Genomic DNA, 19,262 nt, shown 5'->3' with positions numbered 1-19,262 from the left:
ATAGCCAGATTCGGCATTGTCTTGTACATAACAAAAAAAATAAAAATAATAATAATAAAAAATAAATAAATAAAAAATGGAACCACAGCAAACAATTTCCAGTGCTACAATATTGCAAACAGAGTTGAAATTCCAAAAGGAGGTCAAACTCTCCAGTTAAGGGAATGAGCGACTTTAGATGTATATCTTTAAAGTAGTACTCTAGGTAGTCAGTACAGAGGCTCTTAGCCCCAGAGAGATGGTATGCCGCATGTGGACCCTGCGAGGGTGATGGAGTATGCGCATACCTGCGGCTAAAATGATCGATGCCAGGCTTCCGTGCCAGGCTGAGTGGAACTGACTCAAACACACACTGCACTACTCAGGCCCTCTGTCCTCCCCATCAAACCGGCCCAGCTGTGGTTGTAAAGGTGGGGTTGAAAAATGAGCAGAGGATGTGATAAGCTTCACTGAAAGAACTCCCAAGGCTCCTCAGCCTGCAGAAAAAGTGAGTTTGGCTCGGGCCCAAGGTCCTACGGGACCTGGAGGCGTAGAGAAGCGTGACACCACAGATACAACAGCGCTGGCCTTACAAAGGGACCTAGGGATTTCAAGTGCGCTTGTACTGCAGCTGGAGAGCTATCAGACAGCAGCAAAACCCAACTCTCACACCCCATCAATTCACGTCTGCCTCCACAGACTTAAGCTGGCATCAGGGGGCTACTTGAGTTTAGTTTTCATATGAAATCTGGATCACCAAACTAACAACGTTTGCAGCCGTTATTTCAAAGGAACGGCATACTGGGAAAGGCTGGCAGGTGACTAGGTCACGTGCTTTTAAGGAAACTCTCAAGAGGCATTAGCATTCATTAATATTGGCTTTGGAGTCACGCCAAGCTCAGGGCACTTGGAAATTTGCAACCCTTATAGCATCATTATGGGGCCAATGTGACTAAGAACTTGTGCTGTTTGGAAAGTAGGGCATATTTATACAAGATGCCCTCTAGAGGATTGGGCATGGACTGTGAGTGTGAAAGTATTGCACATTGGAAGAATTAATCTAATATTTTTATAATACACAACAGAATAACCAATTATGAACAATCATGTATCCTTCTGAGGTCCTTTTGTATTTACCAAAGCATATTTCATTGAATCAACAAATTAAAATTTTTACATTATTTTTTATTTTTTTTAATGTACCGTTTGAATTAAATGTTTAAAATCACTTTGAAATAAACCATGTACACTTGAAATAATTTTTCTTATTGATGAAAGATTAATTTCCCATTATCCTTCCCAAGAATTACTATAATATTCATGAAAAAGGGGAATCCTCTTTTGTAGACGCAAATCTTATTTTTGTAGAATTTAAAACAGAAAGGTGAAACTTATATCTATAAAGCACTTAAAATCATTCTTCTGTGAAAATTGTTTTATTTGAGCGATTGTTTAGCTTTTGTAGCAATCAACATTATGCCACAAGTGCTGTTGATTAAGGTTCATCTGGACTGAACCAGGAATATTTCTTAAATGCAATACCTAACAAGAAATAAGAAAGAACAAGACTCCTACAGCATTATTCTTTTACTGTTAAATTGAAACATGAATTAACAACAGGAGCATATATTAAACTAAAAATACATTAATTATTGTTTGTTCTTGATACTTAATGCATTAACAAAGGAGAATGAATGAATCTTATTGCAAAGTGTTACCATTTCTCTGACACCAGTGTGTCTTTGCATGCTTTTCACAGCCTGAGATCTTACCCTTTCTGTCTTGTTTTATTATTCTGGGAAGTTTCCCAACCTTTCTGTCCATTGTTCAGAGAAATATGATATACTGACACTTCCAAATCTGCTCACTGAATTCAAAACCACAATAAATATTTACCTTCTCAGATTCTGAAGACGCTTTATCTAATGTACTTGTATATACTGTTTTAAATGTGTAGCTGGAGGAGACAAGGCACTGAACGGACACCTTGTGAGCCTTTCATCCATTCTGCAATGCATTGTTGTCCCAGAGCTCTTAGTGTCATTGTGTCTTCAAACAGCCTGAATAATTCATGGTGCAGAACAATATCTCCTTGACTGTATTGAGGAACTTTAATTATATTCATATTTCTTGCTGCTGTTAATGCTGTGGCCATAACTAGCAGAGAGAGAGAGAGAAACGTTTTTTTTTATATATATATATATATGAAATCTCTAGCCTGTTTCATCTATATTTCATAATATTTTCACAGGGTTTGTTGTTGATTCTAAGCATGTGTGCTATTCCTCTACAGACTGCCAGGATGGGATACAGGCTGTCAGAAGCCAAGCAATCAATGTATGTGGACTGAAACACTGCTGGGGTTTCATAACGTCACCCAGGAGAGCACAGGACACTGTCATTTGATACTTGGTCAATGCACTTTTGTCCTGTCTGGAAGACACACTTCATGATATGATGACTGGGTGAGGTCAGCACAAATCAACAAAATAAAATGGAATACACATTCTTAATCTTATTGTGAGTGATTCATCATTCAGCATTAAACATTATCCAAAGGCACAAAAAAAAATTAAATAAAATACCACACAGAAACTCTTAAAGGTCCCGTTTTTCATGTTTTTTTTTAAGCTTTGATTGTGTTTACAGTGTGCAACATGTGTTCATGTTTCGTGTGTAAAAAAAAACTGTATTTTTCACACAATTTACTTATATCTATACCTCTGTTTTCACTGTCATAAAAACAGGCTGATGACTTCCTTGTTCTATGAAGTCCCTCCTTCAGAAATACGTAACGAGTTCTGATTGTGCCAGCGGTTCCTGTGTTGTGATTCGACAGCAGCTTAGCGCACGCTGCCCTCCTGGAAACGCTATTGGGCTAGTTTTGAGAAGCAAGTGGGCAGGATTTGTTTTGAAAACCTGGCAATCCTGATCTGAACGCACGTGCTGGAGATGTACTTCTAATCACAGGAATGTCTTTACTGACAAGATGCACATGAAAATTGCATTAGATTTTTTGCACAGCCCTACCATCTAGTTAACAAAGCTAAACAGTGTTGCCTTTGTGTAATAAGTTACGGAAACTGTTAAACGCACCAACTTAAATAATAAAATACACTTACCGGTTGTGGTCCATAAACAACGCATTCTCCAGACAAAGAGGGAACTGCTCCATCTTTCAAGAATAATCTTTGTGTGAATCCGGCATTAAACTGATTCAGATTGAGGAAGCTGTCCTCAGCAAAATGTGCTGCACATTGTTTTACATGTGGATTATAATTTTCAAACAAAAGGTGATTGGACTCCAAGATGAAAATAACAGCGTTTCGACGACATGGCGACAAACACACTCTACAAACACAACTCTTCTTCTTCTCTGTGGGAGCGCAACAAGATCACGCCCACTTTTTTGTGTATTCCTGTGGACGGAGGTTAGTCAAAAAACTGTTCTAGTGACGTCATTAATGAAGGAAGTAGATGGATGTAGTCCAAACTGGCCGTTCGATATAGGCGATTCTGTTAAATAAAATATCTTGCTTGGCATTGAACTTTGAGCTTTATAATTTTACAGATATTATTTATACTCTAACAACAACATTGCACACTAACTAAAGTTTGAAACATGGGATCACGAAGAACGGAAACTTTAAATTACTAAATGAATTCAAACTTTGAACCATGCATTTAGACATCAAAATGCAGACATTTATCGAGAGAATCAAGCTTGGAGAACAGAACGGTCAGGTTAAAAATCCATATTTTAAAAGAATTAAAGTAGAGATTAACAAAAGGTTTGCTTATCTGCATAAACTTGAAAAATAAAAATGCTAATGATTTAGAATAAACACTTTTGAAGTTTGCGTTTTCTCATTGCATCTGTCTCTTGAGTTATGATTTGTGTAGCTGTGCAATTAACACTTGAAAGTTGAGCAAGAAAATCTTCCACCTAAAACAAAATTCTAATGACAAATTTAGATATACAACACTCCAGCACCTGATAAACCAGCCAGCCAACAACAAACAAACAAAATAATCACTATTGGACTTTTGTAGTGAGTGGAAGGAGGAGCACTCTTACCTTGGCAATATTCTCATGGAGTTCGAATGCTGGATCCAAGGTCTCTCTTAATGAAGACTCATGAGGGGTAAAGGCCTCAGATAGAAAAAATGTTCTCTAGGTAAAAAAAAAAAAAAAAGAGATAGAGAGAGAGAGAGAGAGAGAGACCTTGAATAATGCAAAGTTACAACACACACCTATACAAGAATGTCAACACAGTTAAATTTACCTGTCATAATGTACATCTGAAATAGATGTTTTGGAGAAGTAGGTCCCTGAACATGTCTTTCCTGTCTCACCAGGTTGACTTTAAAACTCACAGAGGACGTTATGCTACATCCTTGTAGTTTGAAAGTCAGAAAATTTTTAGCACTGGAAATATGCTTCTAAACCGTACTGAGCATTTTATGACTGGTTGTCCAATGGGTGGAGATTTTATTCACTGTGAAATGACTGAAACCTTATTGATTGCAATTTTTCTTTTCTTTTTTATAGAAGTAGTTTCCTCAGTCTGAGTGGTGTAAAACTTGGTGACTTAGATATGCCAAAAAAGGACATTAACTGCTGAGTCTTAGTGGTCATAAAAAGAAGTCACAGCATAGATATTTGTAGTCAAATCTGACCAGCTATAGGAAATTGGTGGGAAAGACCCCATAAAATGTAGAGAAGGCAGTTTTTTTGTGAAGTTTTTAAAATCCATTGATTAAATGTTACTTTTACTAATATTATAAAGCATATTCTTAGGTGACATAGACCTTGTGGGTACAACCTCACATGTAACCAAACTTAAAAAAGCTCAGACTATGACAGCATCAGTGAACTCAAAATCACAACTTTTCTCCAAAATCTCTCTCTCTCTCTTAAGATTAACCATACGGATCACACAGGTCAGATTAAAGACACACAATCCTGTCCCTGTACTATAGTGGTCACAGTGCACCACTGTCTGGATAGAAGTAATAACATTTAGCAATATGAAGGCAAAATAATTCTAAGGATATCACTGGATAAGGATGGACTGGACTGGATAAGACAATTTTATGGAGGACTATTTCAACCCAAGTTCTAAACTCAGTCTGCAGCAATTTCTCTCTTCCTTCAATCAGCTTCCCCCTTTCAAAACTGAGTAAAGATGATCAGGAAACATTGAAATCTCAAATTACTATTCAAGAGATACCTAATGCAATCATAAGCTTTCCTATTGGGAAGGCCCCTGGGCCTGATGTCTCTGGAATAGAATTGAATCACAACTCTTATGCTAAAGATCTAGCATGGTTCCATTATTTCCTTACTTTTAAAGAAAGACAAAAATAATTAGCTCTATTGCTCTTCTTAATACACATTTAAAAATGGCACAATCACCAAAACTAAACAAAGCCATCAAGAATTATTCACATAGATTAAACAGGCTGGTGTGGCTAACTAGCCCTAGCTTTTAGTTAGACACTTGGATAACTAATTAGCTGTCGTGTTTTATATATTTAATTTCCAAATAAATAAAATAAATAAATAACTAACTAGTGTCAGACTTCAGTTAGTTATAAGGGTAAAAAAAAATAATAATAATAATAAAAAAATAAAACAACCTGGATCTGCAAACTTCATTAGACACACACCTCACCTAAACACACACAGCCACAACTTACTGAAGGTTTTGTTTACACTCTGTGGTATATTATTCACAAAGAGTGCCTGACAATGGTTTGAAAAAAAAAAAGAAGAGAAAAAAAAACACATGCCATGTTTTCGTCCAACAAAAATGAGCATGTCTTGAGACATCTACAAATTGATTGCCACTGTTTGTGGCTTTCTCTTTGTAGTGGCTGCACAGAGATGCACAACAAAGACTGATTCACATTGAAGATTAGAGGCATTACACCCAGTGCCTGTCTTCCCACACAGCTTTTCATCTCACTTGAGAGCAGACCCTGCTGTTTTGAAGTACGGTAGCCTCACCAGGGGATATTACTTTGCAGATTGTGTGGCAACATCTGCAATGAGTTGGTTTGTGGTGATCTTGGAACAGTTAAATTCGAATGAAGATCAATTTCATCTGTATCCCACCACACTTATCCAACATGATGAGCATGTTCGGTCCTCTAATATGGGTATTCGGTTACAAGAAGAGAAGCTGGGTTTTTCATGGAGCCTTTTGAATGGGTGACTTTTCTCAGAGATCTGTTGCTCTTCACATACATAAACACATGCCTCTTAGCATAATAACCAAACCTCTAGACCTTGGCTACATATGAATAGGGCTGGGCTCGGGTTACAGAGAATGATATCTCGGGCAGGTGAATTGGTTCCTCTTGACTGAGTGAGCAGGAAACCACAAGGCTCACCTCGGGAAGGGTCTGCAGGTTTAAATTTGATCTGGCAGTCAAACTGCAACCAGCGGAAACGACTCCTGTTTATTCTACACAAACAAAACGGCCTTGTTACAACTGGAGTGGCCAGTCCACAGGCGGTTCTGCAATGAGCAATTAAAATTCAACAGCCACATATTACTGTTTAGAGACCCAATAAAATGTAATTTGCAATAAAAAACGCTTTTATCACAAATAAGATAATAAAAATTCTTTATCCAGTCATTAAACCTAAGCAGCAATTAATATGCAAACAGGATCTAATTTAAGTAAAATACAGAAACTTTATATATAATTATCTTAGTTTGTGCTTGCAATCATATAGGTAAAATCTGACTTTTTATTTTATTTTTTATTTTATTTTTTTATATCAGCAAGGATGTGATTCTGCTGTTGGGAACAGTCATATTTCTGTCTTGTTTTCCACTGAAAATATCTAAAAACCTTGAAACAGGACACATTAAAACAAGTGAAATCTATCTATCTATCTATCTATCTATCTATCTATCTATCTATCTATCTATCTATCTATCTATCTATAAATACATAATAATAACAACAATAAACAAATAAATACATAAAGTGATAAAAAATTAAATGATAAAAAAGAAAACCTTATAGAATAAATTTACAGGATGTGCACTCCTATTTTGTGTATCGTTCAATGACATATGATTGACACTGAAATTTCAGTTTTGTGTCAACTTGCTTGAACTATAAACAGTTTAACATTTACTCTACCAGTGGCGGCTCTAGACAAATTTTACTAGGGGGGCCAAGGAGGGGCCAGTGTTTAACCAGAGGGGCACATTAAAAATGGCAACATAATTTATTTAAATGTAATGCAAATAAATACAAAAAGTAATTCTTGAAAAAATCTACACAGTAATTTTACACAATCTAAACATGTTAATAAAAACAAATTACTATTAGTACTCTTATAAAATTCAATCAGGCAATCATACATTTCACAATTTAATATTTATATATGAATGTCAAGAATTCAGAAGTGTATATATTTATAATGCTTACACTACACTACACAGAAATAATATACAATTAAATTATGCTTATTTTAAATGTATTGTGCAGGCTAAAAATATAATAAGCTTTTCATAATCTTTCATTGCGCAAAACCATGATAATATGAAACGCTTCAAAACTGAGCTCACAAAGTGATTTTTTACGAAGTTGTCGAAGCGAAGTTTACGGCTTTTAAAATGTGTGTGATCTAACAGGCACAAGCAAGTCTTTTAAAAACAGCAACAAACATAAAATACAAATACACAAAATAAAGTTATTTTATCTACAGATCAAGCATTATAATGTGAGTATATAATATTGGAGAGAGTTTTACCATGCATCCTGCTGTAAATGGACGAGGTGCGCGCTATTTGAATACTGAATGGAGAATGATTGACAGCAGAGGTGGGTAGTAACGAGTTACATTTACTTCGTTACATTTATTTGAGTAATTTTTTTGGGGTAACTAATACTTTTCAGAGTATATTTAAAGATGGGTACTTTTACTCTTACTTGAGTAAATTTTTTGGGAAAAATCTGTACTTTTACTTCGTTACTGTGAGCGACACTCATCTCGTTACTTTATCTTAATTCAATAAATGTTATAAATGCTTCAGTTTATTCCAAACGCCCCGTCTACTTTTCTCTGGACAATGATCGATGCCCATTCGTGAATGATTAATTATTTTGAGTCAATTCTGTTCAAAGGCTTGATCAAACCAATTGGCAAACGAGTGAATTGGTTCATGAATCAGTTTGAATGAGTCGTTCAGTTCCCTGCAGCACGCTCTGAGTGTCTGAAGCGGTTCACTCAGAGTTGTAACGTTTAACATCAGCAGCGTTGAAAACGTGGCTATGGAACTGCACTGAAAGCAAATCTGCAAAGGCTATTATTTGCTTTTGATGGAGATTAGATGAACACCGCATGTGCTGTCTACTGTTTAACAGGTAATAACTTAGGCTACATTCGATTACAGTACACGATACCACTGTGACATTAGTTTGTTGTACGTGTGTGGCTTATAACAGAGGGGAGTCAAGTTGAATGCAGCTTCCAAAAGACAAAAAATAGCCGATTAAGATTTTATTAATATTAATACAATCACACCGGTGCGAGTACATTCAGCAAGTCATATCATCAACTGCTAAATTCAGATCTGTGATCGCTTGCTGGCGCTGAGCCAGAGATAGATGCGTTTTTACAGCGCTGCGCATTATAACCAATCACACAAGATTCTGCTGAGCTTTTGAATGCAATGGCCAATCAGAGGCGTTCAGATGAGTCATCGCTAAAATGCCGGTGCTTCCTTCACTCGCTCGCTGACTGAATACCTCTTTCTGGCGAATTCTCTCGTCAGAAACAACAAAGTGCAGATGTGTGTACGAATTTATAATTAAGATATTGATTTCACAGTGTTAACAGTTTCAGTGATTTTAATGGGAGTTTCTGAGAGGGATTGAACTCTAGACTGTCAGTGAAAATGATCTTTAATAATGTAAATGTTATTTGCTCTCTTTCTGAACAATGAAAGATTAGTAGCAGTCTTTATATCACATTGACTTTCAATGTTATATTCACATTTAATATAAAGTCAGTCGTATTAAAAATATGTCATGGCATGACACCTATATCTGTTACTTAAGTAAACAGACAGGGTTTTTATAATAAATTACATAAATTGGAGTGAAGGCTGATTGAATATATACATTTATACACACACGGATACATTACATACATTTTATCTATGTATCTAAATAAAAATAGGCTCAGTATATATGACCCAAAGTAACTAGTAACTAACTACTTGAGTAGATTTTTTATCCGATACTCTTTTACTCTTACTCAAGTAACTATTCAGACTAGTACTTTTACTTGAGTACAGTTTTTGGGTACTCTACCCACCTCTGATTGACAGCCGCAAAGGAGGGAAAACAAGGTTTCCGCAAACTTTAATTTAATGATGTAAATAGTCTTCTATCCATAACATTAAGCTATGGAATTGCTTCAGATGACTTTGAGAAATTATAATCAGACCCAAGTTACCCAAACTGATGTGAAAAAAACGGGAGGCGCCGAAAAGCGTGATTTTTGCATATAAGTTCCTAACATAGACAGTAAAAGAAATGGACACAGCGACCCCATTAGAACTCAATTGAGACAAGTGAAGCCCATTTTTAGCGATTTTTAGCACTTCCGTTTCTGACGCGCAGACTCAAACTAAGCGTCAGCAACCTGTCTGACAGATGTTAATCTTCTAGTAGCTGTGCGTGAAAACTGCCATCGTTAATCTTGTAGAGACGGCGAGCTTGAGCGGGGAGTTCTTTGGCGTGAGTGAGCAGGAGTAAGTATTCTGATTAATTATTTTGTATAGTATTTTAAAATGGGCTTCTCTCTTGACGTCTCCCCGATTGCCTGCGAACTTCTCCTCCTGTCTGTACAATAATTTATCTACTGTGCAACAGAGAGTCGAGTGGTTATGACACAATCGTTAGCCTATTTTTACAAAAACTCTTTCTACGGGGCCATAATGTAACATAGAAGGTAATGGAGCCCTTTATACATTGTCGTGTATCTTTAGAAATAAATAATGAACAAATGGAGTCTTTAAACGCCTCAGATGTAAAGTTATTCACTGTCAAAGTGACGCCAAAATGAATGGGAGTCAATGGGATGCTAACGCAAGTGAAGTTCTGCTACAAGATGGCGGCACGCGGCTGACATCAACTTCCAGTCGACTTCCTTCCCGCCTGGTTCCTAAGTGTTTGGGTGCGCTGCACTAATTTACCCGTGTAGAACGTTGCGTCACATTAGTTCCGCTTTTGGCGCTCGTGTGTAAAATCATATTACTTTTTTTTTTCAGCACGGGGGTGGCCACAGGGGTGGCCAGGGACATGTCTACAGAGGCACGGGCCTCCCTAGGCCTCCGTGTAGAACCGCCACTGTTAACTCTACTCTTCAAAGGTTGTAGTTTGTAAGATTTTTATTTATTTATTTATTTTTTTAAGAAATTAATATTTTTATTCAGTAACCATTTATTAAATTGATCAAAAGTAACAGTAAAACATTTATAATTTTCCCAGTTAGAAGAAACATTTTAAACCGTATTATTGTTTCCACAAAAATATTAAGCATCACAAATGTTTTAACACAGATAAAAACAAGCAATGTTTCTTGAGCACCAACTCAGCATATAATAATGATTTCTGAAGGATCATATGATACTGAAGACTGGAGTAATGGTTGCTGAAAATTCAGCTTTGCCCTAGCTGACAACATTTTTATAAATTACAGAATTCAATATAACTGTTCTCACATTTAAATTAAATTAAAATTAAAAATTAAATTTATGCATTTAGCAGACGCAGTGCATTCAGGCTATACATTTTTACATATCATGGGTTCCAGGGGAATCGGACCCCCAACCTTGCGCTTGATAGCTCAGTGCTCTACCAATTGAGCTACAGGAACACAAATAATTTAATATTTGTTCCCAAATAATTGCAGCCTTGCTGAGAGCATAAGAGACTTCATTCAAAAAATGTAAATATCTTACCAAATATTCACAATTTTATCCAGAATTTAAATGATCATGAAGATGTAACCAGCAACCAAAACGTGCATACTCATGTGCGTTTGTAAGACAGAAACAGGGAGAGGACTTGTTTGTCAAAGCAGGAGCAGAAAGAAATAATCACAGTCTCACAGTCACGGCAAGCAGTACACACGCTGTTTATGTATGCTGGAAAATGAGGCTTTGAATGTAGTAATCAGCATGTGGCTGGATATCTGCCTGCTCTGAAAAGCCCAGCCCTGATGTGTGGGACAGTCTCTCTGAAAGCGTTCAGAGATATTTAGTGTGCCATCATCTCCCAGTAACCAGAACTAATGGTCTATTGTTGGCAGGGAGCAATATGAATATTCATTGACAATGAGCGAGTGATAATAAGACAGGCTCAGGGTTGACAGAGGACGATCTCAGCTGCGGTTTCGCACATCTATCACTGACTTAATCAGCCATGAACCTCTGAGGAAGCTCAGGTGATGGAAGGATTTCACTGTAGAGGACACACTAGAAATGTCAGTTATTGTACAGCTAATTCCCCAGTATACTCATGCAGAAATTAATTCAGTTTTGAACGCAAATGAACCAACTGAGCAATGAGAATGAAAAGACTAATCTGTTGTGATTGAAAATACTATTGCAACCGAAACCAAAAAAGTCAATCAAATTACTGCAGGCAAACCGAGCATTTCCTGCTGCCAGATGCATCTGTTTGTGTGTGCTTTTCACAGCAAAGGAGGATAAATGGAGGATCTGGCAACGCCTTGAGGGAAGGATAACTGATGAAACATCCCTATTTCATGAGGAAAAGCGCTACTTGTTTTGTTTGTCACAGGCTTGGTACACTGAAACTAAAAGCAAGCTGAAGCCAGTCGAAAAAAAAAATATATATATATATATAATTTTTTTTTTTTCAAATTGACAAGAACTCAGAACATCATTTATTAGCTTCATAAATATACACATTTAATAGCTGATTCTTAATACTTTTCAACACTGTGTAACTTTGCAATACAGTTATTTTGGTCTTATCATCTAAACGCTGTTGAAATTAGATTTGCCTCTTATAAATATGAATTAATCATAATTAATTAAAAGCTTGTTCGACCCAGGAGTTGTGAATGTGGGTGTGAAGAATCCTGAAATAAATCAGCTCACTTTCATTTTACCCATCTTCATGGAAGATGTGCTGCGTTGGTGCTTCAACGTTTTACACAAGCGATAAAACTGAAAACAGACAAATAAATTGAAATCATTAACTGATCCGAACTATTCACAGTTTATTATATGATCAATAGTGTGAGTGTAGCATTTCAAATGATTTTCTATTGGAAGAGATGAAACAGAGTGTCATTATCAAATAAGTCAGAGTGGGACATTTGATTTCTGATAATATGATGTTAATGTGTTAAAGCACTACAAGCAATACTTTATAAGAAAAAGCTGCAAATTCCTATTTGTAAATTGTGGTTCATATGCATTTTACTAAACATAAAGGGCCCTATAATACACTTAGTGCAATGCGACGCAAGGCGCAGCTCAAGTGTGTATGCTAGTTTCAGTCCGGCGCTGTTCGCATTTTCCCATCCAGCGCCACGTCATTTAATTATCAAATGCATTTGCGCTCATTTGTGCGCCCATGGGCGTGCTGGTCTAAAAAAGAGGTGTGTTCTGGCGCATTACTATTTTAAGGAGCTGAAAATAGACTGCGCCATAGACCAACTCAAGCCTGGTCTAAAGCACCTGTGCCGTGCGCTTTACACTTTGCATTTCGATCATTAAAATAAGGCCCCATATATCAAGTGCAAATGCTACTGAATACTTTGATCAATAGAATAGTATATTCGTATGTTTATTTCATTGTATTAAGATATAATTTTTTTTTGATTCAGTAATTGAAAAAATATAATTACATAAAATTCAGTTAATCTCATCCTGTTCTTGTTCTGATTTCTAAAGACTGGTTGGAACAGATTTGACAACACATACAAACCCCAGAAAACATCAATAATAAATTTGATATACACACACATATATATATATGATGTCTATGTAGTTTATAATGTTCATCTTATGAGCTGTTTTATTGGGATATAAACATTATTTTTCTTGAAAGTCAACAACACAACAAATCTTAAAACGTAAACTGGTGATTTCTCTAGTTTTATTTTATATTATTTATTATACTTTTTTGGTTTGGAGTTAACAAAAGCCTTTTCTAAGTGCAATTTACATACTGCTGCATCACGGATAAGTGGATTTTTCTTTTTTTTCGATCACTCACAGATTGACAGACACTTTTAAATCAGCCCAGACACTTGAGATGGAGGATGCAACTTTATTGTTCCAGACACTAGCGACTGAACATGTGGTTAATTTCATTGCCAGCCATCTCAAAGGAGCAGGACATCTGCACGTTAACAGAACGATGTTTGACAGATGCTGGTTAAATGATTTGCAGCTGTGCCTATTCAAATATACAAAAATGAATGTGTGTAATTTATTATGCACAGGATGACCCAGACTACACTGGATATGCAAAGGCAGAGTTAACCTGAGATCTGTGTAGTTATGCTGAGTAAGTTTTTGAAGGACAACTTCCAACTTTCAGTGTGACACATTCAACATATTTATTTGCCAAACAAAGTTATGTACTTTATTTTCTCTCAACAATAAATCAAGTCATCTTTATTTCTATAGTAAACTGAATCAAGGACTGAAACTTAAACCTCTCAAATGAAAGCCTTACAAACTTCACTGTCCTGTTTATATGCTTTTGCTGACAGCACCAGCAGATCACTGCCATCCTTTCAGCAAAATAGTCACAATTGAACAAAAAAAAAAAAAAATACAAACCCTTAAATAATATTAATAATTGGAGAAAATGATTGAAAAGCATTTTCAGAAGAGAAAACTGTAGCATTATTGAAAAGACTGCACTGATCTGAGTACTCATCCATGAAGACAAGACCTTGGGGAAAAATGAGGACAGGCAGTAAATTAAAAAAAGAAATCTCCAGTCACCAGAGTTGAAATATTGGGGAAAAATTAGGACAGGCAGTAAAATAAAGAAATAAATCTCCAGTCACCAGAGTTAAAATCAGTGGCGAAGTGAGCAGCTGGTAATTTTCCAGATGAATGTTATTTATAAAAAGATAATAATTCTAAATCTATAGTTTCACTATAACTTCATATATGATTGGTCAGTTTCTGTTATTCCCACCCACAATTATGTTTTAGGACAAGCGTGTTTGAAAATAGTGTTAAATTTGACAGTTGATTTTGACAACCTCAACAAACCTCATTCAGTATTTAAAAGGATTTCCCAACTTGAATGTAAGTCCCAGCACTGAATCCGGACCGCCTACAAATGAAACCAGACCAGCGGGTGATGGATTTTTACGATTAGAAACTTCTGAGCCAAACGTGTTTAAAGCATAAGTATAGTGTTTGATCTGCTAAATAGATGCGTTCTTTGTGAAAAGAAAACAAATAAACATTGTGCTAGATAGCTACTCTTCTCCACAACGAACTGCATATTTGCAGCTGCGCTCATTTCTATGGTCCTCGATATTTACTCTCCTTTGAACACGAACTGAGACACTTGACATCTGTGAAGCCCCGTCATCTAAGGTAATGCTTTACACACAGTAAACTTTAGTTAACGTTTGGGAAATGCCTTAACTGACATTAACAATGAGAAATAAATTTGGTACAGTATTAATTAATCTTTGTTGACATTAGTTAATACAAATTCAACTTTTCGTTAGCTCAGGTACGGTTAACAGATACAACTTTTAATGTTAATAATGTATTAGTAAATGTTGAAATTAAAATAAAATTTTCAATGCTTTAGTAGTATTGTGTATTTAATTTGTGTGCTGTATTTTCTGTTGGCAATTTGATATGCAGTTTTAATATGATACACTTTGGCCACCCACTTAAACATTTCTGGCCTTGTCCCTGGTTGAAATGCAGACAGGAGTTGGTCTTTTCACTCTATCCAGAGAATTATTTGAAAGTCTCTTGTGCTCACAAATACTGCATTTATTTGATAAACAATACAGTAAAAATATAAATGTTGTGATATACATATATATATATATATACATATATATATATACTATTTTTTAAATAATTGTTTTCTATTTGAAAACATTTTTAAAATGTGATTTATTTCTGATGCAAAACTGAATTTTTAGCATCATTACTTCTTCAATCTTCAGTTTCGCATGAGTCTTCAGAAATCATTTTAATACGCCGATTTACTGCTCAAGAAAATTTTTGTTTTATTATCAATGTAGAAAACAGTTGTGCTGCTTTTTATATTTGATCTGTGGAAACTGATACGTTTGATGAATAGAAAGAACAGCATTCATTTGACATCACAAAGACATTTAAAATGTACCCTTACATTAACTTTTAACTTATATCGTCATCTCACAAAAAAACCCCAAAAAACCTGTAAATAAGTTATTTACACTGTAAAAGTAATCTTTAGTAAGTCTTAGATTTTAAATATAAACTTTTTATACTCTAGTTTATAATTGTGTGATGCCTAAATTCACTTAAAGCATTTAAAGTAGTGTTTCACTTTTAATGAAGTGTCTCGGAAAAGTACACAGCTCTATTAGAGATGTACTAGTTCAATTCTCTTGTGTTATATTCCATACTATTGTAGCAGATCTGACCCGAATCAGACAAATAAAAGAGTTGATCAGGACTGTGTTTGAAACATGAGCCAAATTCCTCAGGAAGGCAACCGGAGGTCATAAATCAGTTCTAGTGCCACAAGTCAGAAACAAGTTAACCAACCAACCAACCAACTCTTTCACAGAACAGCTTTCGACATTAACACCAATTATTACAACAAATATTGACAATTTCAATTCGGAGAAGAGATTGTCAAATTTGGGGCAAGTAATTGAGATGCAAAGCCGCACATCACATGTAAACCCATGAGAGTACTACACAAGATCTTTTGGATTGACTTCCCCCAGCAGAACCAGACTGAAATTCCTAAGGGGGGGCTTTTAACCTCTGGTCTCCAAAGAAATCTTGGTCAAGAGAAGGGCACAGAAACTGTCTTTTCTACATAAAGTACAGACCAAAAGTTTGGACACACCTTCTCATTTAAAGAGTTTTCTTTATTTTCATGACTATGAAAATTGTAGAGTCACACTGAAGGCATCAAGGGCTATTTGACCAAGAAGGAGAGTGATGGGGTGCTGCGCCAGATGACTTGGCCTCCACAGTCACCGGACCTGAACCCAATCGAGATGGTTTAGGGGTGAGCTGGACCGCAGACAGAAGGCAAAAGGGCCAACAAGTGCTAAGCATCTCGGGGAACTCCTTCAAGACTGTTGGAAGACCATTTCAGGTGACTACCTCTTGAAGCTCATCAAGAGAATGCCAAGAGTGTGCAAAGCAGTAATCAAAGCAAAAGGTGGCTACTTTGGAGAACCTAGAATATGACATATTTTCAGTTGTTTCACACTTTTTTGTTATGTATATAATTCCATATATAATTCCACATGTGTTAATTCATATTTTTGATGCCTTCAGTGTGAATCTACAATTTTCATAGTCATGAAAATAAAGAAAACTCTTTGAATGAGGTGTGTCCAAACTTTTGGTCTGTACTGTATATATTGACCAAAATGAACTCAAAAAGACTTATAAATGAATATCAGTCCATCGCTTCACTCCATATTCATTTTTATGTAACCCACACATTTGACTATCATGTTATAATCACTTATTGTGTATGTCTTTTTAATAACTATTGGATAGGTTAAGGATACATATTCATGTTTAGTGTGTAAGTGTTTGAATCTGCTTGCTTGAAACAGTCATGACCATCAGTTATTTGTCAAATGTATCATATTCTTGTTATAGGAATCATGTCCAAAATTATACCCTGCAAGAGCGAGAAAATTCGGACCACGTGCTTGATAAGATAACATATGATTTATGATACCCCCGAGCCAAGACAATATCTGATTGGTCAAGACAACATTTGAGGTGTGGCCAACAGGCCCGTTTAAATACTTAGGACACCATAAAATTTTGCTTTTAGCTTTAGCTTTGCTTTTGCTATCAGTCATGCCAGCTTTTAGTATGCTTTTAGCTTGTAGCTTTGCTTCCTGGCTTTAGCTTTTAGCCAGGCTTTTAGTCATCACTGTTAGCTGTGATGAGAAGAAACACCACCTAGTCTCGTAAAACTTTACTTCTTTTCCTTTCCGTTTGAGAGTTTTGTGTTCTGAGTTAAGTTTTGTAACGCCGGTCTCCGAGTCTGATCTCGACTGCCCGTTCAACATCAACCAGCCCACACAACTCTGCATCGTCAGCCAACGCCCAACCACGGGCTTCCCAAGACGTCACTTCAGCAACTACTGAACTTCCAGCCAATCAGCGACATCGGAAAACCCCCTTTCAACGACAACAAAGGGGACTGCCTTTACACTGGAGACGCAAGTAACTTTACCTCCAGACTCTGACCTTTACTGGTGTACCTAATATAATTTTAACCTCATTGAGGAACTCAATGCAAGGGTTAATTAAGTGGTTGATGGTTGTTCATGTCTATGCAATTAACGTATTGCTGTAAACTTGGGATTCCACATTTCCATTCTCTTAAACTCATCTTTCCCTAACTTTCGATCTTCCTGCAACTTGTGTGAATGTGTGAGTACGTGCGTTTATTTGTTAGATTAGTTTATATGTCTTTATCCAATTTATCTAATAAAGCCTTATTCATATTGAAAAGAGAAGTATCTTGTGTTTTGTGCTTACAAGTTAATGTCTTAAACTGCCGATCTTGTTACTGTGCTAATTGATAGTGTTTTCACTATACTTTTAATATCCAGCGCAGATTTGATGTTAAACGGCTCGTTCAGTGAATCGCAGGGCGTCTCAGTGATCAGCCGTGAAACAGTGATTCTGTTCAAATTCCCTTTAAAATCTTAAATGATTTCCTTTGAACTAAATTGACCTGTTTCCCTTACACTATAATAATAATAATAAAAAAATAAAATAAAAAAAAACTAGCTATGTGAACAACGTTAGACTAAATGAGACTTGTCATGGCACTTGTATACTATTGTTGTTCTCTCGTTGGTCTTATTTCTTTCATTTTTCTCAATGTAGTATTAATGAATTATGTCTCCTTTGCAATTTATAATCTCTATCAAACCTCACAAAACCAATTTTAAGTCTCTAAAAAGAAATAATGAAATGTTCACTAGAAAAGACTTGATCTTAGACACTAGATAATAAAGATACTAATTTATTGCATCCTCTCTTGTATACACAGGACATGTTGATGAGACCTTACTATATCTTACATAACTGCATGTGCCTGTTACACCCAATATTTTTTTTCCATTGTTGCCATCAATCGCAGAAACTAGTTGGTAGGCTTGTGCAGGCTAAGACAAGCCTAGCATAGTGTCAGTTGTGAGGAGGAAGCTAGTTAGCAAAAGGAACTGCCATATGATTTTGAAACCTATGGATCTACCACATTCAGCTGCTGCTTCTGCTAATTAGATTAGTTGTGCAGACACTAATACAGCACCTTGGGCCAAAAAACTTGAACATGCTGTCTGTACATAGCCAACAAACCTCTGACTTTCCAGAACAAGAGCCGGATGGTAACTCTGGGTGAGGAAGGCTCTTGGTAAACAACTGGTGACAGATTTTTGCACGGTCAGGCCAATTTCTCGAGTTAGCGATTAGGTCTGACCCTTAGCCACGGGGCTGGAGGCAGAAACAAGCCATGAAAGCCATCTGGAGAGGGAGTTACATTAGCATGGGTGGAGACAGACTCCCTGATCTGTCACTCTGCGTTAGACTATGTCTCCAGTGCCCAAGACCAGAGGAGGTTAATCAAAGGGATTTGTAAAAACATTTAATTCATGGAATTGGTCATTTCTGCTTGAATGTACTGTTTAGTTTAGTTCCCTTGCACTGCTTGGTCTGGCTTCAACTGATGTTCAATCAAAACAAGGCACTGGTATATCAAGTAAATTTCACAAATGCTCTACTCAACTATCCATATATATATATAATAAAGTAAATAGTGACAAAAAAATAAATCCAAAGGGGTGAGAAGCACTGCAAGTATGGTTAGCATATGAAGGCCCAAGTCTGTCATTTTGATTTTGTTAGCTGGGAAAGCGACAGCTCCTGGGGCGGAGGAACGTGGCAGAGAACAGAAGCAGGGATGCTGGGAGCTGGATGTCACAGCACAGACCGTGTTATTCCCAAACACAC

At 36.4% G+C, this 19,262-nt stretch overlaps 1 protein-coding gene across 1 annotated transcript in view; it reads right to left on the bottom strand.

Moving 5' to 3' along the window:
- LOC132119389 (inactive N-acetylated-alpha-linked acidic dipeptidase-like protein 2) overlaps positions 1-19,262 on the bottom strand; it is a 306,226-nt gene that overhangs the window by 43,478 nt on the left and 243,486 nt on the right. Inside the window, exon 11 of the mRNA XM_059529291.1 lies at positions 4,058-4,153. Coding sequence (XP_059385274.1) covers positions 4,058-4,153 — 96 coding nt within the window. The remainder of the gene's footprint in view (positions 1-4,057; positions 4,154-19,262) is intronic.

The sequence above is a fragment of the Carassius carassius genome, chromosome 38 (genome assembly GCF_963082965.1).
Source record: "Carassius carassius chromosome 38, fCarCar2.1, whole genome shotgun sequence".
NCBI lineage: Eukaryota > Metazoa > Chordata > Actinopteri > Cypriniformes > Cyprinidae > Carassius > Carassius carassius.
This window is presented reverse-complemented; position numbering and strand designations above follow the sequence as displayed.